At 45.8% G+C, this 13,123-nt stretch overlaps 1 protein-coding gene and 1 long non-coding RNA gene across 10 annotated transcripts in view; one reads left to right on the top strand and one right to left on the bottom strand.

Moving 5' to 3' along the window:
- Window positions 1–99: 99 nt before the first annotated feature.
- Window positions 100–13,110, top strand: LOC142601608 (uncharacterized). The gene is made up of 3 exons (XR_012835112.1): window positions 100–231; window positions 364–434; window positions 12,942–13,110. It is a non-coding gene; the product is annotated as an uncharacterized LOC142601608 (long non-coding RNA).
- Window positions 2,965–13,123, bottom strand: part of USO1 (USO1 vesicle transport factor) — a 33,844-nt gene continuing 23,685 nt past the window's right edge. For all 9 annotated transcript variants that reach the window (XM_075750804.1, XM_075750799.1, XM_075750803.1 and 6 more), the window contains 11 exons: window positions 12,200–12,310; window positions 11,718–11,836; window positions 11,146–11,327; window positions 10,056–10,177; window positions 8,956–9,094; window positions 7,846–8,009; window positions 7,179–7,268; window positions 6,319–6,405; window positions 5,238–5,336; window positions 4,548–4,763; window positions 2,965–3,411 (listed from right to left, as the gene is read on the bottom strand). In XM_075750804.1, coding sequence (XP_075606919.1) covers window positions 3,334–3,411; window positions 4,548–4,763; window positions 5,238–5,336; window positions 6,319–6,405; window positions 7,179–7,268; window positions 7,846–8,009; window positions 8,956–9,094; window positions 10,056–10,177; window positions 11,146–11,327; window positions 11,718–11,836; window positions 12,200–12,310 — 1,407 coding nt within the window. In that variant the 3' untranslated portion in view covers window positions 2,965–3,333. The remainder of the gene's footprint in view (window positions 3,412–4,547; window positions 4,764–5,237; window positions 5,337–6,318; window positions 6,406–7,178; window positions 7,269–7,845; window positions 8,010–8,955; window positions 9,095–10,055; window positions 10,178–11,145; window positions 11,328–11,717; window positions 11,837–12,199; window positions 12,311–13,123) is intronic.

Below are 13,123 nucleotides of genomic sequence, written 5' to 3'. Positions count from 1 at the left end.
ATCCAAAAGGAAGAACTTCCCAGGCATAACACTGCAGAGAATGGCAACAAAAAAATGTTGCGGCATACCATCTTTGGGGAGTGGCACTGATGGCCAGGTAGGGTTGCCAGGTTAACAGCTCCTGATCAAGATCAGGCCAGACCGTCCGTCACGTGCCTTGCGCTTTCACAGACTGAGTCTGCCTTTATGCTTATTTTTCAGGTGATGGCGTCTCATCGGTCTAAGGAAAAGGTGCGTTTATTTTCCCCTTTCTTCCTTCCTCTCTTCCCCTTCCCTCTGCTCCAGGGAGGCACGCTTGCCTCCTTGGCACGGTCACGCACTGAAGAACAACTTTCATCAATATCCGTTTATTTTTGCCCACAGCGTTTTTAGAGACCTCGCAGACAGGCACCCAGGAAGACAATGAAGTAAAACCATCTGGGCCAATGGAAAAGGTGCGTAGCATAGATAAAGAGCCTGCAAGGACACAGAGCACCTAGCGGGACAGGGGGAGGGAAGAGCGGATTTCCCCGCTGAGCCAGCTCTACAGGCCCCGGCAGCTTTTCGGGCCAGGAAACTTCCCCACACCAGTCCTCCTTCATTGCCACCTTCTTTCTCTACCGAAGGATCCAGCTTCCAACAAAAAGCACCGCTTCACAGGACAGCTGACAGCAATGGGGGAAGAGAGGCAAGCAGGTACAAAGAAGTAGGTCTGTCTTGCCTCAGCAGGGGAGAACAAACTGTCACCCGGCCCCTGGGGGTGGCACTGCCCGCGCTCGCAGGACACCTGGGCACTGAAGTTGTCACCTCTACCAGGGCTCACATAAAAAGGTGGTTTTAAACCTGACTTCCCCAGACACGCAGAAAGGAGCTCCCATTTCTTCAGGTGATAACACTGGTGACTGAATCACTCGGTGCTAAAAAGCGAGCATGCCCTCCCTTTCCCCTCTCCTATCCACGTGCCGTTCATAACAGCACACGGTCCAGTTACACCCCTCGCAAGCCCAACTGGGGCCCCAGTTACACCAAACCGCTCTCGCTGACCTCAAGGAGGCCTGAGTTAGGCTCCGGGGTGAAGGAAGAATCTCACTGCAGTTCTTACCAACACCATTTATGTAGGAGACATTGTAAGTAGCAGGACAGCTCCATCCCCAGTGACAAAGAGCATTTTCACAGGCTAAGAGAGATCAGCCTCTATTTGTGCACACGGTGGGAGCCGGGTGCTTAGAGTCGTGAGCTATTTGTAAGGATCCCATTTGGTGACTGCAGTACCTGCGAGTAAGGACGGTAGCATACCATTTCACCTACTTTGTACCAAGTCCCAACACAGAAAGCTCGGGCATTAAGTTACACTACTTTTTATTATTCAACCCCCGGTTAACTTTAAAAGCCATGTATCAATCCAGTCGGAGACAAGAGCTCCAGCAGACCCTTGGCAAAGTAAATACCCTTCACTCTCCCTGCTTGGCACTGAAAAAAAAAAAAAAAATAAAAATCCAAGCTGTGTTATTTGTCAACATGCTATTGTACCGCCTTCCGTGAGGTATCTTCTGTTCAATGTCAACCAGCGTACACTTAGACTAGAGACCTAAGTCACTCCATTGGGCTGAGTTCATGCAGTGTGTTTGGGGTAAGGGTTTGCACGCCACAAAGCTGTCAGTTCTTACAGAACTTGTTCACATCACTGAACCAGCAGCAAGACCACTTCAGGCCTTGTGCACCAGCTTTTTTACTTGTACTTTGTGCATCTCCTGCCTTAAAAAAAAAAAAAAAGATAAAGTACTGCCTCAGAATTCAAGTACTCTGCTGAGTAAATTTATCTGCAACTCTTGCTGCGTCAGTAAACTTGGCGAAGGCACCTCGCAAGAGCTTTCTGGGGCCTGCAAGCTTCTGCCCTCAGTCTTGGATTTTGCACAGGAAAATGAGAAGAGGGGCAGGCAACATCCAAAGGTGCTTGCTCGCAGCTCCTTCTTCAGGTGCGGAGCAGAAAGCCTGTCACGCTGAAGGTAAGAACCAGGCCTCATATGGAAGTAAGGCCCATGACTGACATGGTACTTCAGCTCCTGTTCTACCATCGCTTCTCATGCTTGCTCTTTTCCCCTCAGTGCCAAAAAAGTCTGCCCAAGGATGGAGTGCAAGAGCGGAGCTTAAACTACTCCTTCTAACAATTTGATGTTAAACACACACTTGAGTCTATGAGATGACTTCGAAAAAGTCTTTCGTTCCTGGTCTTCCTTAAATTATCATTTAATTAAGGAATAATTTTCTTTTTAAAAAGCTCTAAGGAAGGGAACCAGCTACTGAAGTCTGCGTTGTGGAAAAATGCAGAAGCGGAACCAGCACCCCTATATACCCGTGTAATCGGAACCCCAGTACGTGGTTATTATTACTTTGATCTGCCACTCTGGACTGGTTTTAGACAATTTCACATGCATATTAAAATCTATTTGATTAAAACAGGACAAGAGAATTAAAGCAATGAGTACTACATGGACATACCTATTTTTATTACCAAAAAATGAAATTGATGCATTTACTGTATTCATTTTCTCTTAAAATTTTATCTTTCATTCAATAAGCTAATAAGTTAATATAAATCATAGTAGTTTTCATTTCCTTACTCAAGTAGTCAACAAGATCTTTTACGTGTTTTATGCTGACTCAGTAGCACAGTAGATCTTTAGAAAGAGCATATTGGTCTGTTACTCCACAGAGAATCTTCTTAAAAACGCTACCTCTTCCATGTTATTAGGCTAGCGCTGCGGTTCCCGCGGAGGCTCCCAACGCAGCCGTAGCTGGTGTCAAGGCACTCGGCGCTGGGCAGGTCCGCTCGCACCCAGAGAGCCAGCCCCGGAGGCCGGCAGCGGCCGCCGCACACCGCAGCCACCCCAACCCTTCCACCGCGCCACTGCCCTTTGAAGGACGCCACGAATGACGCTGAAGCTCCCTGCTGAGGGCAGGGGCAATGATTCCATTTGACAGATGTTAAACCAAATACTTTTGTATTTAATTATGTCAAGAGTTCCAGAAGGTTAAAACCATAGACAAATGCACAGAACTTCTGTCGATGACAATGCAGCAACATTGTCATCCCCATGCTTTAAACAGTGTCTAAAGCAATTTCTAAACAAGTACAATTTGGGATACTCATGTAGAACTTCAACAGTGATTTTTGTTTGCTTTACCTAGTACGAAGGGTTTTCAAACACTTCAGTAACTTATAACTAGTCCCACAGTTGCCATTTTCGCATCTGCTTCGCATAAGCAGATGTTCTGCTTTGTATACCAGTAAGAGATTTTGTTTTTTGCCAATAACAACGCAACCTAATTTTCATGTTAACACACAAAAGCATTCTAGTCTTGCTCCTCTTCATCCCCATCCTCATCTTCATCGCCTTGATCTCCAGATTCAATATCATCTTCATCTTCAACCTGAAATTAAGAAAGATCTGTTGTGAGCAGTAACATCCCTTACTCTGATCCAACCTTTCGAAGGCAAGACAAATGCCAAGGGAGTGAAAATAAGCTTAAAGCTAGCCTGAAATTATCATGCTATGTATCAGTTGGCACTTAATGAAGGCAAGCGTCATATTGTAATGTCACACGGTTTTTAACTTCTCTGCTCAGGATGGCTGACAACTGAGAACGGCCGCCTGCGGTCAGCACCATCGGTTCTGCCCCGTGCACCGCAGTAACCAACCTTACACGTGATGTGCCTCAGTTTCCCTCACAGGCGCGTGAACTGAAACTCGCCTTCTCCTCCAAACAGGCTGAGGAGGAAAACGTGCTCTGCCATGCCACGACTGAAGCTGCTAAGGTCTTCTAGGGTACTTTCTCCCTATTTAAGTCATTTAAAAGTCCGACTCAAAAGTTTCCTTAGCTACACTTACAGGATTCTACAATCACTACAAATACTTTTCAACACCAGTAACCCTTCCACCCACCGCAGACTCTTTCAAACCCTATTCCTGCAGCTGAAGCTAAACCAGGTGACTGGTAACAACCGACATGTAATCCTTCCTTTAAGGATTGCATAAACAACAGAACAACTGTCTCCCGACAGGAAACCCAGCCACAGTAACTGCAACACAACCGCTAGGTACGTCCAGCCGCGCGTCACAAGCGTCTTTAAAGAAACTGCCCAGAAGACGAGGCACACAGAAACCACGTGCGGTGCTGCTTAAGTGGCAGACTGAAGTTGTCTAGTTATCCCTTGTATTATGTGTGGAACCATCCCTCAGGAGTACAGCAGGGCCATCATCTGCCCTCTAGCAGGCTGCAGCAAGGCCGGGCGTCCTTCCAGACATGTACGCGACAAGCAGCTTTCCTCGCAGGAGTTTGGCACGTACCTCCCAAGGTCCCTCAGCTCGACACCTCTTCCAAGGGGCAGCCGTCCTCTTTTCTTGGTGGCTGCCAATCTTAGCGCAGAAAGCAACTCTGGGAGATTCGGTAGCCCTCTGTTCATGCAAAAATGCCTCACCACACTCCAGGGATCAGGTATGGCCATACCCAGGCTGCTCAGACCTGACTCGGACCCGAGAACTCACTTGACCCATTGTTCTGCTTACCGGTACACCAAGATCCTTCAGTGTCATCTTCAGTGCAGATAGTTTCTGATCCTGATCAGCCAAAAGCACCAGCAGATCATCCTGTTCTTTCTTTGATTCTGCCACTTCTCGCTGAAGTTTACTTTTCTCATCTTGCAAAATAGCAACCGTACTACTGGATGAATCCAGGTGCTGTTTTAGTGATTCTTTTTCCTCAGAAAGGGCTTTAACTTCATTCTGGCAACAGGAAAATTCCCACAGCGAGTTACACCATAAGCACAGAACAGCTGAAACCTTGTTTCCTACGAGCACATTCCATACGCTACCTGTAACAGCTCCAACCCCGCCAAGCACCCTGTGGCCTTGCTCCCACACACTTCCTGACCCAAACTCCCCTGATTATCAAACTAGGAGTAAGGCAGCTACAAGTCTTAACAGTGGCTACTTTCCTTCCAGCCTAACTGGATCGTCCACGCAGGAGTGAAGCTATTTCTAGACTGTCCTTACCAACTCTTTAAAGGCAGACAAGGCCTACATTTCCCAAGTGAAACATGAAGGAGGAGACGTATCCAGCTTCCCCTGTGTAGCCTGAAACACTTCAGATGCTGAGGAAACAAACCACTTGCACCCAAAGCCTTCCCTGCTGTAGAAGTCCTCCTAGCTGAAGGCTCAGTACTAAGTAACTCGGCTTGGTGTTCGTCCACTACCAACCTTCAGTTCTTGGATTTCTTGCTCAAGTCGTCCCTCCAATCCAGAGCTGCGTGCTGCTGTTGCACCGCTGTCTCCTAACGCGGGATCTGCAGTTGTATTCTGTGGACGAGAAATTCAGTATCAGAGCACCAAATGCCTCACATACAAAACGGACAAACTAAGACCTTATACAGTCAGTTGCAGAATAGAAAAGCATAGTTTCTTCTTACAGTCTAGCCAATGTGCGGTAGTTATATATACCCTGAGCTGCAAGGCATGAGGAAACAGATCTGCGCTTCCCGGGGTCTCAATGAACACACATGCTCGTGCACACATAGGGGCGAACACAAGGTGCAACCCTTATGTCACTGAAGTTCCACTCTAAAAGAGACTCTTTAAGTGTTTTCCTAGGCAGACCCTGCACTTGAACCTGACACGTTTTGTCCTCGTTTCGATTGTGCACCCCGTGCTCCCGCAGCTTTATGCGTTGGTTCTGCTGTGGAAACATCTGTAACCTTCTCGTGTTGTTTAAACTCATTGTCACTTTCTAATGTGAATGCCATTAGCTAGTTTTGAGGACACAATTGCATTTATTTAGCTGTTCTATACGGCTGTATCGGCTGATCTTTTCAACGCACTGTTGAAAAAAGCTCTGAAGCATTTGGAGTTCTGCACAGACAGATGTACCCGCCATTCGACTGTATGTCAGCTTTCACATTAGTATCCGCAACCGTTTGTAAGAATAATCGTCCCTCTCACGTACACGATAGCACGCGTTCGTGTCTCCCAAGAGACTGTTTCCGTTGATGAGGGTATCAGCTTAGAACACGGACTAGTTGGTATTCCTTTGTTTAAAAGTACCGAGGACCAATGGCCTCACAGAACACCAACATACCTGGAAGTGCCCCCCTCCCTCCTCATGCAGGATTTGTCTAGGTAACGTGTTAATTCCTTTAAAACACTACTGGAATCACTTGCTGATGTGTGTGTTCTTACAAACAGCTTGGTTTAGGACCACAGCTACAGCCACCAGAAGCAGCAAAGTGAAGTCTTCAAGATTTAGTCCCCTAAGAGAAAATATAAGAAACTTTTTCACGGGTACCATTACTTGTAGCTTTTGATTCTCCATCTGAAGCTTAGAGATTTCTGCAGACTGTAGTTGTATCTGACTCCTGAGCATTTCTAATTCCTTTGGGAAACAAAGGCAAAACATACTTTTAAGTTAATTTGATCAAGCAAGGTAGTTATTCACATGAAACTTTTCATAAGTTAAACGCTGCCAGACATTAACTGCTTCAGACTAGCATACATGAGGAAAGCTGCATCTCGCTCTCAATGAGAGCACGGCATCTTTCTCTAGACGACAAAATGAGTCAGCAACACAGAGCATTTTTTTTCCGCCCTGCTCTTACTAACCCATTTCTGTGGAACGCCCAACCGAGACATCTGTCCGAGCCTCAGTTGTGGTTACAGAGGTGTTTCACACCACTAGCACTCCCATTGCACGCATCCTCTATGCATTTCCTTTCTTGGTGCAGAAACCCATTGTGACTTATCAATCCAGGCATTATTAGTTCCCTGCTAAGTATTTTTTGAGCAACGGCTACCTTAAATTACAGAATCTGCTGATACTTAAACACTTTATGCTGTACATCTAATACCCGGAAGCTTTCGCATCAACATTTAGACATATGTTTTGCGATGGATAAACACATTTTGCAAGTCTGAAGAGTCAGTTGAAGTGTCTTCTGCTGGCTCAAACTTGCTTAATAAAAACAACTGATTCATTTTTGGATGCGTCATCTTGATGCTCCCAAGATTACTGCCATCACATAAAAGTACAGCACGGCAAACACCAACGGGCTCAGGAGGCGATGCTCCTCCCCCAAGTTTGACAGAGCTCCCTTCCCATCCCAAGCTACCGCTGTTCACCACAGCTTTGCTGAAATACTACAAGTTCACCTTCTGTAGTTCGTTACTGTGCTCCAAGCCACCAGATTTGCCCGTCTGCGAAGACGGCTCTGTTGTTCCCATTTCCAACTGTGAAGACTTCTGTAACAGCAACAGGAAAATCAGCCACAGAACTAGACAGGCTCAACACAGCCACGCTGTCAGAACACAAAGCCAACCGCGTGCTTGGTCAAAGTTCCCAGCAGAGAAGGTGCAAACAGGCTGAGAAATGCACATCAAAGCTCTCCGACTACACCCGAGGAGCTGCATCGTCTCCTCTAAGGTGGATGCAAAAGCATCTTTCGCCGATTGAAATGCAGAAGACGTGCACAAAATAAGACGAGCATGCGTCATCCTGCATTTTACAAGCAGGCCACCATAAACGTGTCCTAGGCTTTACCCCCATTAAAGCTCCTAAGAGACTCCTACTGTTTCTTCCCACCCAAAACACGCTAAAAACCATGATTCTACAATCCAACAGGTCAGCTGCACAAATTACTCTTGGGAACAGGGCGAAGCACAAAAGGTTTTGCTCAAGCCATATTTCCTATAATAACAATAATCAGTTATGATTGTTCGACTGCCATCATAATGAGGACTTGCACAGCTTAAGACAAATTACATTTGAAAATGGGAATTGGAAGCTGCATCAAGGCCTGGCGTGAGAGTTAGCTCTTACCAGTTTTTCAATGAGAGAATCCTTTTCCCTTAACTGCCCTTGCAGCAGTTCATGCTTGTTTTTCCATTCTTCCAACTCCTCTTTCAGTTTGCTCACTTCTTCCATCTGAATGCCATTCATCTGAAGCGTATCACTGTGGGAATTATGATGCTGAGTGTCCTTCCCTAAAAGACAGAGATTATAACAAAGGTAACAAACACCAACAGCATTTTGAAGTTAGCTTCAAACACGCCGATTAGAGTCTTTGTTGCCTGCCCTCCTCCTGCCCCGCAGGGCAATACAAGCCACTCTGACTGAAGAACCAAAGCAGAGTAGTTAAGAACTCTCTATCAAAAGTTGAATCAAGAGCTCTAATCTGCCATTTCCTTCAAGTCTGTATTGGTGCCTGCACCTGCCTGCTGCTTCAGTCATTCGGTTCATCCCAAGTAAGTTCACAGACACAAATCACTCTATAGAAGGACATTAGTTTCCTTATGTATTTTCCATCACAAAAACCCCTGAAGGCAGAATTACTTTTTGAAACCATGTCATACCCAGCGTACGAGGCATCTTGACCTTGCAGTAACCTGAATATACTCTCCCGATTTAAGCATTCGGTTAGCCATCTCTGTAGCAACAGTAGGAGGCCTCCTCTTGCACATCAGCCACACCACAGCTCTTCCCTACTTCGGGCTTTCATTCACAGACCCCAGCCAGCACACGCCATGGCCCAACTGTTCACATTCTAAGTCTGAACGGGCAGCGACTCGTTTGGACTAACTTAGCTCCCCGGTAGCCAACAGTTCCTACAGCAAGCTTTGTCTCTTATCCCTCACCGGGTGCACTGGCAAGGGTGCAAGGGCAGGCTAAGGTTAAAGGCAGTTAAAAGCAAAGCCGAGTATTTTTAGTTAATGAAACAAACCTGATGCTTAAACAAAACTGTGTACAATGCTCAACTTGAAAAAAACTGTATTTTATCTCTACGGGAAGTTTTCATAGGCTGCAGGACATACAGCAGCACGGCCGAAGTGACAGAAGGTTGTCCGCTGGAGCTCTTCTGTAGCCCGCCATAAATCACACAAGATCTTTGCACTAGCGAGATTAGTTCTTACTATTCTTTCTGAAGCCTACCTAGCTGTACTTTAAGGAGATTATACTGGTCCTTATGCTGTTGGATCTGCGACACTTGCTGTGTAACTGTTGCTTGGAGCTGTTCGTTTTGAGATGTTAAAGTGTTAATTCGTTGTTTTAATTCTTCAAGCTCCTGGTCCTGTAAAAGGAAAAAAGGGCACTTAGAATCTTAACTCTTTTGAATACCATACTGTCAGGACAGCATACGAAGACAGAAACACCTTAACTCCACCACTGCACATTACTGGTTAGTGACACCGTCAGCGCTACCTGTGACAGATGAGCAGAAAAGCTGCACGCAAACCTAGGTCGCTACTCCGAGGAAAAAAGCCTGGGAAAGACAGAAGCGGCCTGTCGCAGACGACCAACGCCTTTTGGAGGAGACCTCCAGCACCCCCGCACCAGCAACAGCAGAGAAAGAAAAAGGAAATACAGGAAATCCCGTCATCACACTTTTGCTCTCTCACACTGAAGCCTGCACACACTGGGTCCGCTTCAGGAGTCTTTAAAGAAGTCATCACGTGTTCAATAAAGCCTCACTGGCAGCTCAAAAGGGCCCCTTAATTCCCCAGCTACCACTATATTCTGTGGCCACTCCAGACCCCTGAACTAAAACCACCTGCTCCAGTTGCTCATTAGCTATTTAAGGTAATTAGCTACGCTCCTCTACTTCTCAGTCTAAGCTGTGGCAACAAGTGATCTACCATTGGAGAAAAAAATTTGAGAGTCCAGCCACAGTAGGTATAACCAAATTTCACTGACAGACTTCATTTCTTCATTCAGCCACATTTCGTCTGTCATCTTTTCAAAAGTGAGAGCACAGAACTAAGACTTCGATCTCTTAGCCGAGGGCTGCCAGTTCTCCAGTTACTCATTTGAAAAGAAACACTTCAACATGGGAAACAGCAGATGCACCCCAGGAAAAGAATTAAACTTAACCAGTATCCCAACACTGACATTTCACTTGAGCCAGAAGGCAGCTTAAGTGTTCTCAGAAGCGTTTCTGCATCACTAGATTCCTCGTTGTTTTGGAACATCGGGTACCCAGCTGTACTGCGGTGCCTCCGACCGCCAGCGTGTACAGCGTAACTCCCTCTTACCTGCTCTCTAATGACTTTTTTGTAGTGAGTCACAATGTTGTCATGCTGTTCCAATGTCTTCTTCACCTCCTCCTCCTTTTTATCTTCCTCACTGGACTTGTAAATAGCTTTACTTATGACACCTGTCAAAAACAGTTTCTGTCAACTGAAGCCCGGTTCACCTTTTTTTTTGTCCTCGCACCGGTCTCACAGCCTCACCCAGTTGAGCTGAGCTCACGGCATGAGAAACTCAGCCTGTACTCTAAAAAAGCAGTTGTCACAGAGGTTTAAGAAAATAGGAAACGGCACGTTTTTTATAGCGAGGTTTGCACACTTAGTGCTTTGCACAGTTTCAGAAAAGCTGAAGGGTGGGGTTTGAGTCCTTCCTATCGGAAAAGGTGCATTTTGCTTGCGTTACGGCTCCACTACAGCGGTTCCCCAAGCAGTCGTGCAAATAAGTGAAAGACTTGGGACTACAAGGGCAACGTGCAGGTGAAGCGAGATCCGCCAAAGCCGTCTTTACTGCTGCTGCTTCAAGGTGTTTTCCTTCTCTAGACTGATTCAAGTTGGGCAATGCTAATGAACAGGACATTAGTTAGACATTGAGGATGATGGCAACCCGACTCTTGTGAAGGATGGGAAACACTGAAGTCCCCGTTGTTTTCTAACAAGCCAGGAAATTCAGCATTCGTAATTTTTCTTAATGAATCAGTTAGAAACAGCAAATATCTAATTGCCTACTTAAACAAATCAAGCTTCTGCGACCACAGTATGCGCTCAATACTTCAGTCTCTACGTGAGCACAGGTAAATACGCCCCGGGCCACAGTGTGCTAACTCACAGCACATACTAAGAGTCATTTCTCCGAAGAATATGAAGTTATCCAGTTCGTACAAGGCCTGATTATGGGCTCGCACTGGGAGTATGTTTACCAAGCACTTGAACTGCGAGCTCGGGTATGTCATCACTTATAGCTATTACTGTAACATGTTTTTCAGAATACACCATTTTAGGATGATCACACTGCTTTTAAGAGAGTTACATGCAGCACATTTGGTAGTTCAGTCATCAGTTCATCACAAAAACTCCAGAAATGAGCCTAACATCTCACCTTCCAATTCCTTCACGAGCTTGGTGAACTCATGATCAAACATCATGTGGTCTGGGCTAGAAAAACTAGGCTGTGGCTTCTGAGCAGCTCTGGAATAAAGTTCGTGTTTGCTAATGAAGCCAAGCTTCTCAATGAAGTTCTCCCTGCCAATCCTCTTCTCAATCAGCTGTTTCAGCTTCTCTCTAAAAGGAAGAGACAAATCAATCACAGTGCAACACTTGAAGAGAAATGAGCCCACCCTTCCCTCAAGGTGAATTTTGCAGGTACAACTCTGATTATCTCTCAAGTCTTAACCTCCCGGGATGCTTTGCACTCAAGCTGCGATTTTTCAGTTGCCACCGACATCTGTTCTCGGCCCAGGAACTCGCAGGCTAGCACCCCCTACGCAGAACAACTTTCTGCTTCCCCTGGCTAAACACGGGGTCAGTTACTTAGCATCCCATCAGGGACACGCATAGAAAACACTCAACCAAATTTTCTCAACTGCACCACCTCAGTCAAAAGCCCCAAACCGCCACCTGCCATTGACAGAACCTTTCCCTACAGTCCGCTTATTTCTACATCATACTTACTTCCTATAATTTTCAAGGGAATTGTCATTGTAGTAGATGGAAATGCCAAGCAAAAGTGCACACAGGCCTTGGACGAGCTGCTCCTCTTCTCCAAGGTTTTCAGCTATCTGCCCTGTGAGCTAGAGCTCTTGTTAAGGATACTGGAGATATTTCGTAAGCACAACACATGTAACATACTTCTCCCTGTATCAATTCCCAGTTCAAATTAGTTGCACAAGTAATCCCGAGCTTCATTAGGAAGTAGGCAAAATAGCAGATGAAAGCCTTGCGGCTAGCTCCTATTTTGAAGGACCTGGGTGGCTTCAGGGGCTCCCCTGAAATTCCTTTTCTCGGTAACTGCTTAACCAAAGAGATATACAGTTGTTCCAAAACAGACTTGCAGTTTAGGTGAGGTGACAGTTTAGACTTATGCACTTTAGTCAGCGGACAATCCAAAGAATTTCAAGGCAAGCAGTTCTACTCTGCAGGCAGGTCAAGGATACGAAAGGTACGTTGGCTGGGTTGTGAAGGAAGTGGGTGACAGCGATCGAGCAGTTGCTTAGCCAAGTGCACAGCAACATCAGTAGTCCAACCCGGGTCTGTACTTTGCTGCCCTGGAAAGAATGAAACCCCCCATCGTTATCTTCCCACAGCAGAGGACTAAAATACCAAAAGAAGCTGTACTGGTTAACAACTCGCCCACTTCCGCCTCACCAGTTTAAAAACAACAAGGCATGTCTTTCAAAATACCCATTCGTTAGTTCCACCGAACACAATTTTAGTGCTGTGATGAAACAAGTATTAAGCTATTCACACTGAACTGTTTTCAGAGCAAAACAAGCAGCAACACAGATGTGAAATATGACTCGATGCAAATTAGCACCAATATAAAATCATAACAAATTAGTTCTGCATTTATAATTAATACTAGGGGAACATGAAGGAACATACACACAACCCCTGCAAAGACAGAACGAGGTGTAAATTCAGTCAGGTAAGGACTCCCTAGAAGAGATGATGCATCACTAAGGTTTCCCCTGCTTACTAAAAATTGCCGTGTGTTCCTAATATTATTTTCTAAGTAAAGAAAGATAATACTGGAGTGGCTTTCGCTTCTGCCAATACTCACACTAGGCCAGCAAGAGGAACGCTAACTGCAGTATTTATTTTTGTTAAGAGGGAAAATTAGTTTTCATCTGCAAATTAACCGTCCTCTCAATCCTGTCCCCCTTGTCTTTGCTGCAGATTTTGCAGGTGCAGCAGCGTGAAGACAGGCGTACATCTCTCGCAGTAGTCATCGTTCAGAAGACAACCAAAAAAATGTTCTCTGCATGGAAAACTAGACTTCACACAAGCGCGTGATGGCGGGGATCATGACAGCAGCAAAAGAGAGAAGTATTCACGAACCACGACAAAAGAGTCCGTGC

Source organism: Balearica regulorum, chromosome 4 (assembly GCF_011004875.1).
Source record: "Balearica regulorum gibbericeps isolate bBalReg1 chromosome 4, bBalReg1.pri, whole genome shotgun sequence".
In the NCBI taxonomy this organism is placed as follows: domain Eukaryota; kingdom Metazoa; phylum Chordata; class Aves; order Gruiformes; family Gruidae; genus Balearica; species Balearica regulorum.
This window is presented reverse-complemented; position numbering and strand designations above follow the sequence as displayed.